The 19,818-nt window shown below is 40.6% G+C and overlaps 1 protein-coding gene across 1 annotated transcript in view; it reads right to left on the bottom strand.

Annotated features, from left to right (window-relative positions):
• Positions 1 to 19,818, bottom strand: part of insra (insulin receptor a) — a 75,543-nt gene that overhangs the window by 20,831 nt on the left and 34,894 nt on the right. Inside the window, exon 3 of the mRNA XM_085388399.1 lies at positions 562 to 898. Within this exon, the coding sequence (XP_085244525.1) occupies positions 562 to 898 (337 nt within the window). The remainder of the gene's footprint in view (positions 1 to 561; positions 899 to 19,818) is intronic.

Genomic DNA, 19,818 nt, shown 5'->3' with positions numbered 1-19,818 from the left:
CGTTGCTCTGTGTCTGTGTACACACACAGACACAGAGCAACGTCTGAGCTCAGCAAAAAGACCAATTCCTGCACCGTCATGGTGTGCTACAAACACACACAGTGGCAGCAACACGACCGACTATTTTTAATTCCACATTGAATTTGTTGAATATTTTCTGTTTTTGTTTTTTCATGTTACTGCAGGATGAAAGATCTTTCTGATTGATTGCCTCTAACTAAAAAGAAAAAAAAAAGCGCCCTGAAGCAATCTCGCATTTTGTGCCAAAAAAAAACCATCATAACAAAATTCCTGCGATGTCTGCTCACTAACAATAGTCAGCCTGCAGTTATTATAAATGCACTGGTAAATGAAAGTATCGCAGCATTTTTAGCAACATGCAACCCAATTTAGACAAATTTAGACGTGTTTGTAGGGAAAATTATGCATCGTGTAACAAAACCATTGAGTAGGTAAATGTATATCGTTGGGGTCTGTGTGTTTATGTTTGCAGCCTCATTGATCCAGTGGCTCTTCTATGGGCCATTAAGAGCCTCTCAGCCTGACGGCGTGTGCACTTACGAGGAGGAGTTGACGGTCGTGTAGCCAGAGGGACACTCGGGGATGCAGGCGCCGTTGTGGATGACGTATTCGCGGCAGTCCGTGCTCTTGCTGCGCTCCTTCTCCCGCTTGCATGTGTTGTGCAGATTCTGACAGAATTCGAATGAGACACAGCGCCAGCCCTTGTAGGTGAAGTGGTTTTCTGGGCAGCGCTGCACGCAGGTACCTTCGTGCTGGAGGCCGCGGCAGGCCACACAGTGACTGGCTGAGTTGGGCTCCAGGCAGCCGCCCAGGCACTGGCTGTGGCAGCACTGGTCATCTTTGGTGCAGGCCCGATGTTTGCACTGAACAGGACACACTGAGGATTGGAGAAGGAGGATGAGGTTAGAAAGAGTGTGCTGCAGGTGAAACGAAGATGACACGAGTTAAAGAAAGGACAGGAAAAGGAGCTTATCAAAAATCAAACACCTACATGTTCTGATTAGTCCCCACTGACACTGAACTTTTACCTCTTGGAGAAACCTCATGTGATCAGATCTCTGTCAGAAGGAGTGAAATCCCTCCCTATTCTGCAAGCCAGCAGCCCCGAGGACCATCTGCCATTGGCCAAGGAGCATACTAAATACAAATAGCAGGGATCCAATACCAAGTCGACCAAAGAAAAATACTTCTCCAGAAGGCTTGGTGAAAGTGAGACAAAGGGGAGAAACTGGCATTTAAAGTATGCAAGTATTTTGCACGTGAGGGCTGGTTAAAATGAGTTTATTTGCAATCCCTTTTATTGTCATTTAAGCTTTGCACTATCCAAGCTCATGAAGTTAAGTAAGAAAACAATGACTAAGCAACTGAAGTGCTTGGGAGACATGATATGATAATCTCCACAAGACCACAAGTAACCAGGGATACTTGTACCCTGGGTGGTATTTATCTTGTTTTCCAAGCAGTACATGGAAAGATTAAGTTAATCAGTCAAGGAACATTTTCATGTTTTTTGTGAACTTTTATGTTTGCTCTCTGATTAAATCTAATCTTTTACTGTTGTTCTCATGCCTGTACGTTAAAAGGACTGTTTTTTTAAAGGTGCTATATAAAAAACGTTTAATATTCGACTGTAATAGTTGTTATAATGAAAAGGGCAGCGGTGGCTAATGAAAACTAATTAGCAAACAGCTGAGAAGATTAAATAGTCTGTAAGTTATTGGAAAAATAACAAAGAAGCTGAAAATGATGGATTAAAGGGTTAAAAAGATTTGTTTTGTTTTTTTACTAATTAATACATTTCAATAGCAATATCTGCTATTTATTTGCAATACAATTATGCTTAAAAATACTTAAATGTCCACCTCATATAGTTAGTATGAATTTAGGATTTACCAAACAGACCTAAATGCTGACTTCACATGTTTAAAATTTATCTGAACGGCTTGCAAGGCAGTAAAATCAAATGAAACCTGCTGTTGATTAAGAAGTACTGGAGCTCGTCTGACAAAGACTGGAAATCAGTGATAGAGCTCCAAACTTCTGTCCAAATGTTTTAAAATCTCAGCAGCCCTTTATGAAGATTTCTTCTCCCACATCTCTGATCTCAGTGTTACAGACCAGTGTGTGTCATAATTTTGTGCACCTCCAAAACGGTTTTAAAAGAAACTAATATAAAATGCAAACAATCCATCTTTAAGATGTGGCAAATAATAAATCAAACTGTCTGGCTCATTAGAACATACCAACGTGTCTTTTTAATTAATGCTGGGAGAATTATTTCAGAGTTTATTTATGAAGGTCAATAATAAGTAATTATGTTTTAATCTAAATGTCAGTTACTAGTTTAGCTCGTCATTTGGGTCTGGGATGTTTTGTAAAGGCATTTTTATGCTTGTGTTGCTGCAGCTTTATCCTCCTCAGGCTGTGAGAAACCTTGTCCTGTTTCAATGAAAACAATATTTAGCTGAAGCCTTAATGTTGATAAAACTGCCACACACCACAAAGTGTTGGAATGTATGATATGATATAACCTAAAAACATATTATTAATTATGGCCTGTGTTTAATATCCATGTATTTCTAAGCTCTTGGCCGAAACAGCCACGGAATAAACAAATGATCTAAAGCGGCTGCAGAAAATGTATCCACGGGCCTCTCTTTGGGAGAATAGAGAGCTCTGCAAGAGAAATGAAAACACTGAAAGATCGCAGCGTCCTGACGGTTACAAAAAATATGCGACTAAATGTCTCCTGGGCGTAAACAAGCTCAACTAAAGACTCAAGTCTGCAGATCGGCTGTTTACACATGTTTGCTTGTGTGCATGCGTGTAAATCAGTCATTACGTAACAGGAGGCTGTGTGGATTGGCAGGTGTGTGAATGTGCCACACTGTGTTGTCGATGAGTCCAAGGGGAGATGTAGGACTCTCAGAGGTAAATACAGCAGACTGACCTGCCCGCTGAGATTAGCTCCTCATCCACGATAGTCAGATTAAAACCGCTCAGCAGCAGGGCTGATAATGAGGGTACGTTACAGGTGAGGCCGTATAGATGTGAGCATGTGCGTCTTTATGAGGCTGAACTGACATTAAATGCAAGGGGAATGTGTGCGAAAGGAAACAATGAATCTGAGTAACGTGCAGCAGTTGTTGTAGCAGTTTCCTCTGCTGGGCAGCGATCGCTGAGCACCATTCGGATTCAGTGTGCATGTGTTGAAACGGCTTGTCTTCATTAGTGTCACGAGGTCTGCCATTAAATGAACAAAACAACATGTACCCCCCTGTCCTCTTTTATTAACAGAGGTAAGCTGCTGAGGCACACGAGGAGTGTGCTTGGTGAGGGCAGCAGCAATATGAGAATGTGAGAGGGAAGCTAAAGGGGGGCACCGAGCTAGAAAAACAAATGATATAATTGCCCCTTATCAACGTCAGTCAGTCAGGATTTACAGACAGTAGAAAAATAAAATAAACTGCTTCTTGCTTTGACCTTTTGCCTCCATCACCAAAGTTCATTTAAAAGCTGAATTTCTGCTTTTTCTCCCCACTCACATACAAACACAAAGAGACACACATACACAAAAGCTTTACTGTGTGTACTGACTGACTCCTGATCCTCCAGTGTGCTCCATGTCGCAGCACAGACCCAACAGATCCACCCTCAGCCTTAGCCAATGTGTTGGCTGGCTGTAGAAGCTAGCCATTCAAGTAGCCTCTCCCCTTTCCAAGGAAGACAAGCAGACGGTTTAACCCTTTGTGTCCTACTCAAACAGTCATACGCAAACCAACACGAGAGCCACACAGAAACAGGCTCAAGCTGAGGGAAAGCAAGGAGCGTGGCTCCACTCTTTCCATCTCCTCACTGCTATGAATCAGCTGCCTTTACGCTGATATAAACCACAAGCTGCTCCCATTAAGAGCGCCTGGAGTATATTTTAGCATGCATATGCATCTCTGACATTCAAAAGAAAAGTGCCAGTTGAGAAAAACATGGTTTCCTTCTGCTACAAACTCATGCTAAGACAATCTTGATTGTGCACTGAACAGCTCGGCGCCTCAGGACGATGATCATGCCTCATCATGTCTACAACCTGTTACGAGTTCTTACAGATTTCAACAGCTTTGGAAACTTTTCCACCCAGACTGAAATATCGCTTTCAGCAACTGACAGCTCCTCCCTCAGCTGCAACTGCAGTTAGTTAAATGTTAAAGTCCAAGGAAATCCATAAATGTGGTGAAAGATGGCGATGATGTTTTTCCTTCGTTATGCTTTCAGTGAGAATTTTTAAATGCGGAACCATTATAATTAAAGAACCGATTACAACCTCCTATGCAGCAAAACCACACGGATGTGCTAAGATTTTAAACTGAGCAACAAACAAAGCTGAAGTAATACTTTACAGAAAGTTAAAAAAATAATAATATTTAGTCAGTTTTGCCATTAACTCCCAATAAAGTCTTTTCATTTCAGGTTTTGGACTGCTGGTCTAAGAAATACTTTGTTAAAAGATTCATTTTGTCCACTCAGAACATCATGTAGGCCTTTTTCACATACAATAATAAATAACACAAATTAAATTTTAGTTGATGCCATACACTGCTACTTATTGCAATACAAATTAAAAGTTATGTTTAGCTGCTCCCTTTTTTACAAGCAGTCACTTCTGTGGAAACGGATACACTTCCTGACACTATCCCAAAGGGATTTCTCGCCCCTCTCAGGATTAAACCGCAGCTCTCTAATTTGTTTGATGATGGTGTAAACCACTAGAATATAAAGCTACTATCTCAATATAAATGAGAGATTTTGAAAATGCGAAAAACTGCCACTTTTTGCAGGATAGCCTCATATAATTACAGTTTGAAAGTTATCAGAAAGGAAATAAATTACACTGTCCAGCCCAATATACACATAAATGTCACCAGCAATGTCACCATTTATACTCATGCTCAGGCTCGCTAAAGTATTTTCCTGAATGACAGTCTCAGACAAATCCGTCGTATCCCCGTTGAATTTGTAAGTTTACTCACAAAGTAATGAACATTTTCTCATTTTTATGGTAGTTTCATTTTAATGGTGACAGAATATTAACCAAAAATCCAGAAACCAAACACTTTACATGAAAGTTCTAAATTGATTTGCACTGAGTGAAATAACTATTTTATCCCGTTAACCATCCAGATTATGGCTTCCATGTGGCACAGATTACAATCAATCAATTACAGATACTCCTTATCTCAACTCTTTATATGTTTAAAGCACAGCTGACAAAAGATTCAATTTCTTCCATTTCAACCTCTACCAAAGAGCTGTCAAAGGACAGGACATCAAGAAACATGAGCAAGAAGCTGACAAAGAAGAAGATGACACTGTTGGTGTGATTATTGGGTCATGGATGGGTCTTCCAGCATGACAATGACCTAAAATATATTGCCAAGGCGACAAAGGAGTGGCTAAAGAAGAAGCACATTAAGGTCATGGAGTGGTCTAGCCAGCCTCCAGACCTTAATCTGTGGAGTGAGCTGAAGGTTTGAGTTCCTCCACCAAGTAACAATTCAATGCTTGTGGAATGAACACTTGTATCACTCAACGATGTGCAAATCAATTTATAACTTTTGTTTTTTGATATTCTGTCTCTCTCCATTAACATGAAACTACCATAAAAGTGAGACGGTCCATTTCTTTGTAAGTGAGCAAACTTACAAATCAAAAGTCACTTGTTCACTGTCCAAATGACTTACTCCACACTCTGCCATATCTGCGAAGCTGCTCAATGATCCTAAATGATCATTATCACAAGTATCCCCTATCGCAATCCATGCAGGCTTAAATAATAATAACGAGCGACCACACTGAAGGAGATACTCATTTCTTGTGCGGTTGTCAGAAATGTTTCAAGGTGGAGACCGTGATGACCTGTGAGAGCGAGGCCACACCAAGCTACCTTTGATCTTCCAGAACGGGGAAGGATCCCGAGGAGGCTGTTTGGAGGGGTTTGCTATTCTTTCCTTAAAACATGCAAATCCCTAAATACATGGCTGCTTTCTTTCTTCTTCTTTTTGTTGTCAACACCGACGCTGGCAGTTTTTGACGAGCAGAGGTTCTTTCTCAGTTTGATCTGTACCAATTAGACACACTGAGCTTGAGTTCTCCATCTCTAATCTTCTGTTTGTACAATCACCTGGTCACATTATATCGATATATCAACACTTCTCTTTCCCTCTCTGTCTTTTCTCTTTACAGATGCGTGCAAAAATAAAAAAAAGTCTCCTGGTTCTTATTGCTTTATTCCACTGACACGTTGGTCAATTTCTGTCTTTTCCATGCAAAGTACAGCAGGATTGCATGAAGGCTGGGGAATAAGCCTGCAGAAATGTCTGGCACGTTATCTCATAAGCTGAGGTTTCATTTGAATGAGGCGGCAGCGCGGCACAATAAGGCGCTCAATCTCCCGCGGCCCAAAAGGGACAGCAACAACCAACACCGCATCAGGTCTCCGTCAGCCTATCAAGTCAGTGCCAACTTGGAAAAAGGGGGTGAAGAAAAAAAGATTTGCATTGCCCAGCTGCAGCAATGTGGGGTGTCAGAAAGACAGAAAAAGTGACGCACTCAAGTTTTCAACAGGTCCACTGTTCTGGACCGCTGAGCAATTAAAACACAAACTGCATAAAGAGGTTCTTATTGTGTTGTTTCAAGCAGTTAAAGCGCTATAAACTGTAAAGAGTTTCTACATGTTTTCATTAACCACAATCCTCCCTGAAATAATTTAGTGATTTATTTATTTATTTTTTTTAGCTTTTTCCTCTTTTGGTGGTGATGAAACGACGACCTATTCAAACCTTTTTTGCATTGAGATCACATGAGAGTTGAGAAAATGCCAAACAGGAACGTGGTGGTGCAGTGGCTGGCAATTAAAATTCCACAGCTATGACAAGGGTAGTATTTAGTTTCTATGAAAGAAGGTTTTTGCTGAAGGCCCAGAAGAAGAAAAATGAAGAAAAAAATACATTTCTGTTTGTAGATGCTAAACTCAAGGATCGTGCTGAAAAAAAGGCTAGCAGAGAAAGACCTAGAGTAAAGAATAATCTGCCCTAATGTAACAGATTAAAGACAGATTGAACTTTAATGTGGGAGTACGAGTTTGGGTGCGTTTGCTTTGCACAACAACCGTGGGAAGGTGGACTCAAGAGAAAGTGCAGCATTGTGTACGAAAGGTTGGGATATTTTTGCTAACAGTTTATTTTCCGTTACTCTTTCACAGCAGTATATCCAGTCTCTGACTCCAGCTTCTTCTAAACTCCAACTTGTTACTGGCTGATCTGATGTTACTCTGGACACCGCTGTTAATAACATCAGCTGTGTTGACAGAGAATCACATGCGAGCTGCCTGATATATGGCTCTGATGACTGATCTGACAGGTGTTCTTCAGTGAGACAGGTAAAAGTCCAAAGAACAATCTGCAAATTTCTTTCTGTACAAACCTGCATTTGCCTTATAAACTTCTGTTTCTATGCATGCTTGAAATGCATCAATAAATCACTACACCTATATCCCGTTTTCCTGCAGCATATAAAAGAAATAAGGGGTGACTCAAGACTTATGCCTGTGTCTGACACAGGCGTTAGCTGTTTGCCACCCAGGGCTGGTGTTTCATTCTGACTGATTGTGTGTTGGTGACACACTCTGATGAAGACTTGAAGTTGATATACACTGGTCTGTTTTTTTCTGCCAATATGCTGAAAGAGTAATTTTAGAAGACAGAGTGGCTGAGTCATTTTCTACAGTTATTTTTGCAAGACATAATATTTACAGAGTTATCCAGGATTTTATCCTTTCCATCACTGAATTCATGATTTCAGCTCATCTAAAGCAGTAAAGACACATTGCACTACCTGACACAAACTCATTTTACTACCATAGCACTGCCTGTCGGGAACAGATGTGATATTAGTCCCTACCCCTCCCCTCTATACATGACAAATGAAAGTGCAAAGGTGGCAATTAATCAAGTGGGTGACATTTAAGACCTGATGCTGATTTGACCAAAGTCTTACAGAGAAAGGAAAATTAAAAAAAAAACAACAACAATCCACTGGTGATGACCAGCGACACCACTGCTAATAACATCTCACATTTCTTCTTTTATGTGTATTTATTTATTTGAAACGTTGAAATTTTGCTTAAAAATTATTTTGTCTGGACTAGTTAACTGAAAGGTTGAGGGGTAGATACATTTAAAAAATATTTAAAATAAAATCTGTATCTGTCAGAGAGGAAAACTTCTGAAACAAGTGTGATATAGTCAGACAGTGAACAAATATAAACTCAAAGTACAAGTGTCATGAATGAGGCATCAGTTTGTGTTATTTTCTCTGGTCTTTGTTTTGGTGAAATCTGGTTATAAAAATGTCGACATTTTGAATAAAAAGGGTAGGTGCAATAAGGTGAACTCGTTTGTGCTTTTCCCATTTAATTCAATAGTTGTTTTTTTTGTCAACATTCATTTTATAGTTAGGTGGCCATATTTGCTGCTTTTCTATAACCGTCAGACAGAGTAATGGTACTGTGAAATGCTAGTATTAAGAATAACCACGATCATTAAGAATGCTGATATGTTATTTATCATTTGTATTCAATTTTATTTTATGCTTTTGTGCACATGTGGTTCCAAACGCTCTCACCACCTCCAAACACAGAGTTTAATTCACTTTTTCAATTTCCAAATAAAAGACAAAACACAGTAAATTAGATGAGTGGTAGCTCTGATCAATAAACATTGTTCTAATAAACTTATTTCAAATTACTGTGGCCACTGTAATCATCTAGAAAGAATCTGATATTGTGAAAGCTATAGATTAGACAAAACCAAAACTCTGATGGGTTTGACATAATGTGTTGCTATAACGATCAAAGCATATGTATGCATGTATCGTATCTGGGCCGATCTAATCAAAACTTTACACAAACATCGTCAAGCAAACAGCGATTATTATTTTTTAAAACATTTATTACAAATCCCAATTTTTTCCATTTTCATATTCATGTCCCTCCTACAAATGTCATGATCTCCAGCTTTATTTTGAGGATGTCATTTAAGTTAGGATCTGGATATTTTACACTCCAACATAACCGTCGGGTGTTGTTGTTTTTTTTCAGCCAAAAAATGTAAACCAAAAAAAAAACCCCAAAAAAAACAAAAAACCCCAAAATAAACACTATTAATAATTTAAAAAATCCTCAAACAAAAAGACAGCAGAATCTGAGTGTCAGCTATTCTGAACTTGAGTCTTCTTCTGAGCTTGAATTTATTTCAATGATTTAGTCTTGCCGAACAGAAAGAACTCAAAGTAGTCAATAATGTGTCTTGAATTTATTAAAACTACCTGCATCCAATCTTATTCAAACTAAAGCCACTTATGCCACAGGAGACAAAAAAAAAAGAGCTGTTGTGTCATTGGGACTTTTCAAAGAGCAACGGTTAACGAGCCAGGTTTATTTGTCTCGTTTAAAAACTTGTCAGCTGATCTGACTCAGCAGCAGCAGCAGGGCTCGGTTAAGACGACTACGAGAGCAACAGGAACCGTAAACAATTTCATTAACTGCCTCCGGCCTCAGTTAATAGAACAAAAACACATAAACAACATGGAAAAGCACTTTTTGTTTTTAATGTTGCGCCGCCATCTCTGTCATCTGAAGGCAGGATATCCACTCTGTCCGTGACTGGAATAGAAATGATAAACAGCGCGCTCATTGATGGGTAATTGCGCTTCCTGCTGGACAGGCAAATGACGCACGCCACAGCCTTGAATCTTAATTTCCCGCCAGGGTTCAATGCCAGGGTCAAATAACGACTACCTGTTATGACATCAAAAGCATGTATGTTATTAATGCAACGTCACAACGTCTTTAATAATCTTCTTACTCGTGATTAACGCTGTCAAAGGGCATCCAAACCAATCACCATCAGTTTTTTCCTTTCTTTTTTAAGCAGATAACATCTTATTTGACTTGTTTAGAAAGGAAAACCAAGGTTACTGTTGCTGTTATATAAAATTCTTTTTTACTTATGATTCCTAAATCTTTGAAAGTGCATATGTTTTAGGTTTCTAGCAGAACCAAGAACAGACTTTGTGGAACGAAAAGAAAATCTCTGAAAACCATAAAGAGAGTTAGGGATTTTCTGAGCACGCAAATAATGAACATCTGCTTGGAAAAACACCCGATATCACAAAGGAAGATAAAACAAAAGCAGCCATCTCAAGGAGTTATTATTTCGCAAGGAGCAGCCATTATTCAAGCAAATGAGAAGCTTTACTTATTCACCACCTTTAAGGCACCAGGATGCCAAAATTAATTATAACCGAGTCTCTAAATCTGCTTCCTTTCACCGAAGACCGTTTTCAAGAGCACTCTTTACGTGGCATTTTGTTATTTTGTGATTTATTTGTAGCCCCGGGTACAAAACAAAACATAACAGGGCTCGGCTCTGACGCATCAGTGCCATTTTATGGAGTGAGGTGTTATGGATTTATACAACAGTGATATTTTTTGCTCCACCGCTCATTGAAGATCACACGCATACCTCACACTCGGCTCAAGAACAAAAACAATCTGGCACAGGAAAAAAATATCACCACTGCAACGCAAATGTTATCCACCCTGATCACGCGGCACTTGAACGACAAGGAACTGCTAAAACATCTGGATCGAAGCTGCATGTAACTTGTTTCTTTTTATCTCCTCTTAACATATTATTCAATAAGCTGTAAAACTGTGGCGAGATGTTTCAAATCCACTATGGCGATGGTGAGCGTGCACGCCGCTGAAGAAACGCCTGTCGGCCCTGCTTTAACAGATGCCTGAGATGTCTGGGATTCCATGGGAAAGGCTCCAGTAGCTGAACGGAGAGGGTTTGCAGGGTGCAGCTCCACAACACTGAGTGCCAGAGCACTTAAGTCAGCTCAAAGAAATAGACTTGTGGTGCGTGTATTGGGGGTTCTGAGGCTAGCTTTATGCTGGTGAAATAGTACTCTGCGACCATGAAGAGCATAGTTGTAGCTGAGGGGGGAAGAAAAAAAGAGGAACAAGTTTTAATGACTGGCGCATTTGTCCCATCTTTTCTGCCCTCCCTCCCCACTTCCTGTCCAATTCCAAATTGAACTTCTGTGATACCAATAAGGTCAAAGGAGTCAGAATTTATACACAATTTATCAGCTAACTGGGTTTTAAGGTCCTCATACATCACTGCACAGCTCAACTACTGTATTGTGAACCGAGCTGGTGTTTGCCATGGCCAACTCAAATAAACAGCAACCTCAGTTCAGCAGCTTTGCTCACTTATTTTACTTCAAAGCAACTTTGAGCATTTTATCGATCCTTCCTCTGATAGATGTGCTCTCGTTCTTGCATAACTTTTCCAAAATGCACCGCTTTGTTGCACTGGTTCTGAAAGGCGCTTCTTAAATGTAGTTTTGGTTATTTCTAAGTAAAAAGACAACTCCATCTGTGGTGCGATAAAAAAGAAAGAAAGAAAGAAAACCAAATAGCTCACAGATGAGATGCACACTGGCAAAGAAGCACAGCGGAAACATAAATAAAAGAAAGGGAATTCAGACATAAAATTGGGGTTGTGCTGCTTCTTTTGGATGGAAAAAAAAAAACAGCTTCTGGTCCAAATTTGTGACGTCACTAAACAGCAGTTTCAATCCTTTAATAAAACCACAGCAGCCTGTATTAAGGAGGTGTGATACATTGTGCACAGTGTAAGTGAGTCAGCTTGTGTTAGCGTGTGTTTAAAGGTAGAAAAGCTGTTTAGGCTCATCAAGGACACGCCGTCTTTCACACACGGATCTGGATTTTCTACCTTTGTTTTAGTTTAAATACCATTTAATTTACGTCTTGCAGCTGGGGTGTGCAGAAAGCTACAGATTTAAGCTTTCGGGATTAATATTATATAAATCATAGGAAATCAGCGTGAACGAGTGCCGTGTGTGAGAAAAAAAGATTCATGGGATGAGTGGAAGGAAAAATACCAGTTTAGCTCTCAAGTTTCATGACAAAGATGGAGACACCTGCGGAGTCATAGTTTAAAATAAAAATATTAGCGATGAGTCATTTAAGACACTTTGATGAAGCTTTTTTAAAAGATTTTCTCAGAGGTGACTCAATTTTCCCAAATAATAAAACTTGGTTAGAAAATCCTTCATTTCCCTACAAACAGCTTTACGAGCAGCGAAGTTTGTCTTTTTTTCTGCGAGCTAAACTCTCCACAGGTCAGCCTTCAGTATTTTGGTCTCATAAAAGTGTCTGCCGCTACCGAGGCGACACTCTAGGCCTCAACGTCCATTCATAACCTCGGAGAGGAAGCGGACCACAAAGACAGGAAACAATTGGGAAGAACACTCCGTGAACTTCTACAACCACCATTGTTTAGAATGGAAAGGGATTATGGCGCCAGCGCTGACTGCTGCGTGATGGACCTGCGACAAGGTCGACACAGAGGACTGGCTTGAGGTCAACGGCGAGGTGGGGCCCATTCCCTTACCCCCATGGTGGCTTTGCTTTTCCTTCCGATACGGCCTGCATGAATAACTGATGCGTTCATATCCACGATTACACCACAATGTTACTCCCGTGTTTCCTAGCAGCAAGACTAAACAATGGCCGCCCGCTCTGTCTGCACACACACACACTGGCAGCGGTTATGTCCCCGTGTGATTTATAGTCCGTCTGTTACACAGACACACTGACCCTGACAAATCTCCCAGTTCATCTCATGATTGGAGCGCAGATATACATGGCATGAGCCCAGGGTTATTTTGGGCGCTCCATTTCAAGCGAGGTCCGGCACACGATCGTCACCTGACCCGCTCGGGCTGTTTCGCAACAATTCCCCGATTGTCAGAGAATCAGCCTGCACACACGTTGAATTTGAGGCAGGCTGTGTCTCTGCAGAGAGCTGTACTCCACCTCATGGATGCTTATTAATTATGTAGCAGACACAGGTGAAAGTTGCTGTGGTGGCAGGGGAGGAGGAGGATGAGGATGGTACCCGCTGAGTGTCGCATCTCTGGCAGAGACTATGAACTCCTAAAACACTGTTTCTCCAGCGTCCTTCAAGCAGTATTTAGCAGTCTAATATAAAGATCTCTGATACCAAACACAGCAATTTAATGCTCGCCTAAGTAGTGTATGATGGAAAGCTATATCACATTTCTGTTGAGACTTTGCAATAAGTCTGACAACTTTTTATGTAATCAATTAATTAAACAGTACCCAGATACCCTGTAGAACACAGATGGGTGGAATATCCAATGACAATTTAATTTTTTGCCCTTTATGAGCCTCTGCAGGGAGCAGTGGTGACAGTGTTAGTTTCAAATCTCAAAGCTTTGAAACTGTCAACTGACTGGCAATCACACTTTCCGTTTGCGCCAAGCAGCCTGCACGAGTATATTCACACATTTTTGTAGCCAGTGCGGCTGCGTTTGTGCGGCGAAAGACACACTTAAAGCCCGCCCAGCTCTGTTTCTCTTTTATATCACTGATAAAACAGTGGATGCGCATACTGAAGTCTGCACGTGAGCAAGAGTTGAGACAGCTTTTTTTTCTCGGCTCTGTATGATGAGCTCAGCATTTTGTTTGTAAGAGCCAGCCAATCAGAAGGAAAAAGACCGAGGCACTAAAACAGCTTGTTTCAGACAAAAGACGCCGAGCCCAGTGTAAGAGAAATAAGGATTATTTTGAACTATGAATCCTGAAAAATGCTAAATGAGCATTATAGGTCTACTTTTTATGACTTTTTAGCCTCTCAATGACAGATAATGCCTCAATAAACCTTCATTTCAGTAAATGTGATTCTTCATATGTTCCTCAAATCAGAGCTAAACTGTTAGCTGGTAAGTGAAACACTGCGCACTAATCCAATTTGTTTGTTATTTCTTCAGGCACATTCGCCTTACAAATTAAAAGACTACTAGATAAGAAAGACTAGGGGACAGCGAAGAAGCAACGCTGCATTTAATTCCTCATCCCTCTCTCTCATGTATAAAAGGACAAATCTGACAGACACATTGGAGAAATGTCTGTCAGCAGCGTTAAACAGTGGAAAATATTAGGATCATCAGTGGAAGTCCCGGATTTCTTATTGAAGCACATCCAATATTTTCAGCTGCCAGCCCCTTTAAGGACTCAGGCTTAGCTGACTTAACAGCCAAACGAGCCGTGCCACATAACAGCCATTACCAAACCATAATCAAATGCCCATTATCTTCAGTTGAGCGTTGGCAAGAAACAGCACTTCATTAAAAAGAAAACAGACTCAAGTACAACATTCCCCCTCGTGCCAGCTCACAATTTCAGTTTTTAAAAGGAAAATAAAGGCCTGGTTTGTTTCGCCTCTCAGACAAAAAGCCAGAAGACTTCAGATATTAACAGAAATATGCACAGAGGAAGGAGCATTGTAACCATCGACTGTTAGTGGCGACCACGTCTTTCAAAGTGGGTGTCGATATTTTCTTTGGCATAAAGGCGCTGATTTGGTTTGCGCCACATTAGATGTCTCTTTAAAAAGACGTGCACGTATTCAGCTTGTGGAGACCATGTGGCCATAGAAGCACGTTCACACTGACCCTTGTGAGGTTCAGCTGATCTCAGTGTGCATGGATGGTTTAAGTACAGGACAAAGCAGTTGCATTTAATAAGAGATTTTACAGCTAAATTACAGCCTACACACGAACCATATGTAGTGCCATTCACATAACCTAACAATGACACCAAACGATGAGGTGAGAGGACAGTACACTTATTGCACCATTATTCAACTGGCTTCATTTATTTCAGGGTCACTTGTTGCAGATTTGAAGGAAACTGTTCTGTAAATTACTTTCCTGGTCACAGAAAGAAAAATATGTGCGTCTGTGGATCAATTAACAATGATCACATTTTTAAACTACATTCTATAAGCTTAATATTTGTCTATAATAGTGCATTAAGCCTGTCCCGTAGCCAAAACATGCCTTTTTAAATAAGGCCTGCAGGTTTGTTTCTGAATGACCTGACTGGTTGGCTTGCCTGTTGAAGTGTCTGCTCCTGATGGATTGTTTTGTAACAGCTTACTGTTTAAAGCCTTGTAACTCTGGTGCTGACAGAAACTGACAGCATCATCATCATCATCTCGGTCCTGTCACTGGCCTCCAGACTCTTTCTATTCCTTCTGTATTTGTCGAGTACGTTTCTTTTCCTCCTCCTGTTCTGTGTGTGTTCTAGGGATTTTATGCCCAGTACATGTCTTGTGTCTTGTTTGTTCACTTAGGGTTAGGCAGCATTCCTTTCTGCAACAACATCTCTGTTCTGTTTGTTCACTTTGGCTTTAATGCACCGCGGAGTGCGCTGCTTTCGGTTTAATGTCATGTTTTCTCTTATATGAATAAATAAATCACTCTTCGCTGATAAACCTGTGGTTACCCTCGGTTACACTGCAACTCCCTTTATTCTTTTATATTAACCTACTTTACAGAAAAATGGGGAAAATACAAACATTGCACTTCATTTGACTTCATTTCACAGTACAGTTCTGTTGTACCGTGTCACGAATGATGCTGTAAGCAAGTCTAACGAGTGTCTAGCGGTGACGATACAGCTCCAGTGTCCTGGCACATTTCCCCAGGCTAATTTTAGGTGAATATTTGGTTACTGGTGTTGAATAGTGACGTGGCATGTCTTAACCTGTACAGAAGCGGAGCACCGATGGAGTTCGGCCTTAACCCTCCAAACAACATCCAGGCTACAAGAGAGTGTGATTTTAGTAAATGACCTAGTTAAAAAGAGCTAAAATAAAATACATATAATTGACTTTTATTTAACATTATTTACCTTTTATGTTTATGTGTTATTATTCAGGTTATTTGATATAATGACTTCAAAGCATAGTCTGTTTTGGGCCTAAGTAAATACAGTTACTAATTAATCCACAACTTAGCTGTCTAATTGGGGGGTGATTGTGTCATTTTCTGTAAAAATTAAAAAATAAAACAAAAACATTTTTGTATCTTGGAATGACTAAACTACAGAAACACTAGTGCACTGTACGTGGATGTGTATTTTCTGTCTGGCATTTAGTTTTAATGAAACTTCATAACAAACAGAATTGAAGCTGAAATTGGACATTTCAAAGAGCAAATTGCAAATATAAAGAAGGGAGCAGGGCGGTGTCTCATGTTTGCCACTATTACGGCTGTTTACATGGTGTTTTTTTGCGCGCCTGTAGCTAAATCTAATCAAATTTGGTAATGAGCATCTCCGGTAACCGTGCTTTGCCACTATGCTGAACGGAAGCTTCCAATTTGGGGTAAAAAGGAGGGGGAATCTGCAGCGGCTGCTCGCCGAGAGGCTCAAATTACCCCTGATATAGAAGCAGGGAAGAGAAATGGGTTGTTACTCCAAATATGGGAGCCGAGCCAAGCCTCGTGGTTGCGCAGCTTTGTTTCGTGCTGTTGTACAGACTGCAGAAAGAATGTGTGTGTGTGTGTGTGTGTGTGTGTGCGCGCGCGCAAAGGTGGTTTATGAGGACATTTTGCAAGAATACACGCCACACTGTCCGGACATTTGGAATTATGAGGACAGGGCCGATGTCCTCACAATTCATGGAATGAAAACTCGATGTGAGAGTGCTTATATAGATGTCAAAGGCCTAAATTCTAAGTTTCAGCAAAAACAAAAAAAAGTCCTTAATATTCACAATTACCCAACTTTTGTGTATAATCTGTGTATCAACACAGCGCCCCTGTAGACCGGTTTGGGTACTACACCTGGTCATGAATATTCACACAACGTGTATTTTTTAAGGCTTCTGATTGGCTAACAGCCGGAAGGTCCCTATAATTACGGTTTTTGTCAGATAGTGTGTGTTACATAAAACAATTCTGTGTTCTGATTGGCTGACAGTTGGAAGGTACCCATTGTTGTAGTTTTTATTAAAAATTGTGTGTTTCAAAACATGACCATAGATAAATGGTCCTTAAAACTCCTCTGTTAAATTTAAAACACCACTTTTCAGTTCAATTTTTTTTTTTTTTTTTTTTAATGTATTTATTTATGCAAGTTTCAAAAATTTTTTACACATTCACAAACAGCGGGACAGAAGAACACAGACAATAAAGACAATAACAACCAAAAAAAACAAACAAACAAACAAACAAAAAAAACAGAGCAACAAACCACACAACAGGGTACAAGGCCAGCACTTATTAAAAACAGCAGAGAAGCAAACAAAGCAAGTGGTATACATGTCAAACAACTCACAATCTAGTGAGTCCAATCCACAAGATCAAATCCAAAGATCGCTAGGAGGAGCTGATAACAATCATGCAAAAACAGTTATGGGCAACAGCTCAGAATGAAAGCAGTTAAAACAATGTGGTCAGGACCCAGGGCGTGGACTGTCCTTCTTAATGTGGTCTATAAAGGGCCCCCATATCTTCCTGAACTTCTCCATGGAATCAGACGTAGAGAACCGAATTTCTTCCAGGTATAGACAGGAGACCATCTCCTCGAGCCACCTCTTGAAGCAGGGAGGGGAGGCAGATTTCCACTCCCCCAGAATCAAACGTTTGGCAATCACCATACCAAACATGAGGGCCTGTTGAACAGCAAAGGGAAGTGCCAAGGAGTCGCCGGAGCAGCCCAGGATCACCATAAGACAGTCAGGATACAGTTGCCTATCATAAACAGTGCTATAGAAACTAAAAATACTAGTCCAAAAGGCTGTAAGCGTAGAACAGGACCAAAAAAGATGCCCAAGAGTACCGTCCACAAGTTTACATTTATCACATTTGGGGGAAACGTTAGGAAAAATCTTGTTCAATTTGGTTTTGGAATAGTGCAGTCTATGGACAACCTTAAATTGAATTAACTGAAGCCGGGCGTTAACAGAGCATAGTTTTATCCGACTTAACACTTCAGCCCATAGATCGTCAGAGATAACCAAACCAGTGTCCCTTGTCCAAGCCTCTTTAATATGGCAAGAGGGGGCTGCCGAAGAAAAAAGGTTGACAAGCCGAGAAATTAAGTGTTTTGAGGTGGGAGGTTCGTTCATCATATTGTAAAAGACATGCTGTATGGGGATGGTATCTAAATTTGAGAATGCTTGCTTGACATAATTCCTAATTTGTAAGTACCGAAAAAAATGACTTGTAGGGAGATTGTACTTTGTCTGAAGCTGAGCAAAAGAGGCAAAATGATTGTCGATATAAAGATCCTTTATAGCAATTAACCCTTTGACAGGCCATTGTTTGAAAGCAGCATCCATTGTACTAGGCGTAAAGCTAGGATTGTGGCAGATCGGGGCAAAAGTTGACACTACCGGGAGGTTCAAGATTCTCTTAATTTGATTCAATATTTTTACGGAGTTGCAAAGAATAAAGTCATCACATGCACTTTTAATAACCGATTTTGAAAATAAGATAGCTGGCAAGGATGCTCCAGTGTGCTCGATAGCAGTGCTAAGCTCCAATTCGAGCCATTTAGGGCTGGACCTGCATCCCACAGCATCACCAACTATAGGCAGATTCCAGAAGACCCAGGCTCTGGCATTACAGGCCCAGTAATAATGTCTGAAAACTGGAAGGCCCAGACCACCCTCGTCCGAGGGCTTTTGCAAGTGAGACTTCGAGATGCGGGGGGGCTTGTAGGCCCAAACGAAAGGCATGATAATGGCATCCAACGCTTTGAAAAAGGAAGACCTGAGAAAAATAGGAACATTCTGGAATAGGTACATGAATTTAGGGAGCACAACCATTTTGATTATATTGATACGGCCAATCATTGAAAGTGGGAGAAGTTTCCACCTATCTATCATACACTTGAGCTCATCAGTTAGAACCGAATAATTAAGCCTGAAGAGGAGTTTTGAGTTCCTAGGGATGTTAATACCCAGGTATGAAAAGTAATCCTGGGAGACCTTAAAGGGCAAACTAGACAGGAAATCAGGGCCCAGACCAGACGACAGCGGCATAAGAACAGACTTCTTCTAATTTATGGTGAACCCTGATAGGTGGCCAAAGCTGTCAATCAGCTTAAGAAGTGGAGGAAGGGAGATCTTTAAATCTGAAAGAGCCAATATGATATCATCTGCATACAGACCGATGGTGTACTCTGACGTGCCACAATTTATACCAGAGATATGGGAATTGGCTCTGATGGCAATGGCCAACGGCTCAAGAGCTAAAGCAAAAAGCATTGGAGAGAGGCAACAACCCTGCCTTGTCCCACGGTGTAAGAGGAACGGGAGCGACCTCTCATGGTTGGTAAGGACCGAGGAATGAGGGCAAGCGTAAAGCAACTTAATCATATTCAAAAAATTCGACCCAAAACCAAAATTTTCAAGAGTAGCAAACAAATAACTCCATTCCACTTGGTCGAAAGCCTGCTGGGCATCGAGTGAAATCACCGCAGAATTGGGCAGTGTCGTTGAGTACATCGCATTTAAGAGACATCTAGTATTAGAAAAAGAGAATCTATTGGGGATAAAACCCGATTGGTCAGGATGAATTATAGAGCCTATGTGCTTATTTAACCGGTTGGTTAGGACTTTAGCAATTATCTTTTGGTCTGAGTTGAGAAGACTTAGGGGACGATAGGAAGAAACATTAGTTTCGTCTCTGTCTTTTTTCAGGAGGAGACATATATGGGCATCGTAGAAAGAATGAGGGAATGAGCCGTTTAACACTGCGCAATTTACCATCCGAAGTAGCAGGGGAGCGATAACGTCAATATGTGTCTTATAAAGCTCTATCCCGAAACCG

Source organism: Rhamphochromis longiceps, linkage group LG18, assembly GCF_057381845.1.
Source record: "Rhamphochromis longiceps isolate RC_006_pf linkage group LG18, R_longiceps_female_GT1.1, whole genome shotgun sequence".
Taxonomy (NCBI): Eukaryota; Metazoa; Chordata; class Actinopteri; order Cichliformes; family Cichlidae; genus Rhamphochromis; species Rhamphochromis longiceps.
This window is presented reverse-complemented; position numbering and strand designations above follow the sequence as displayed.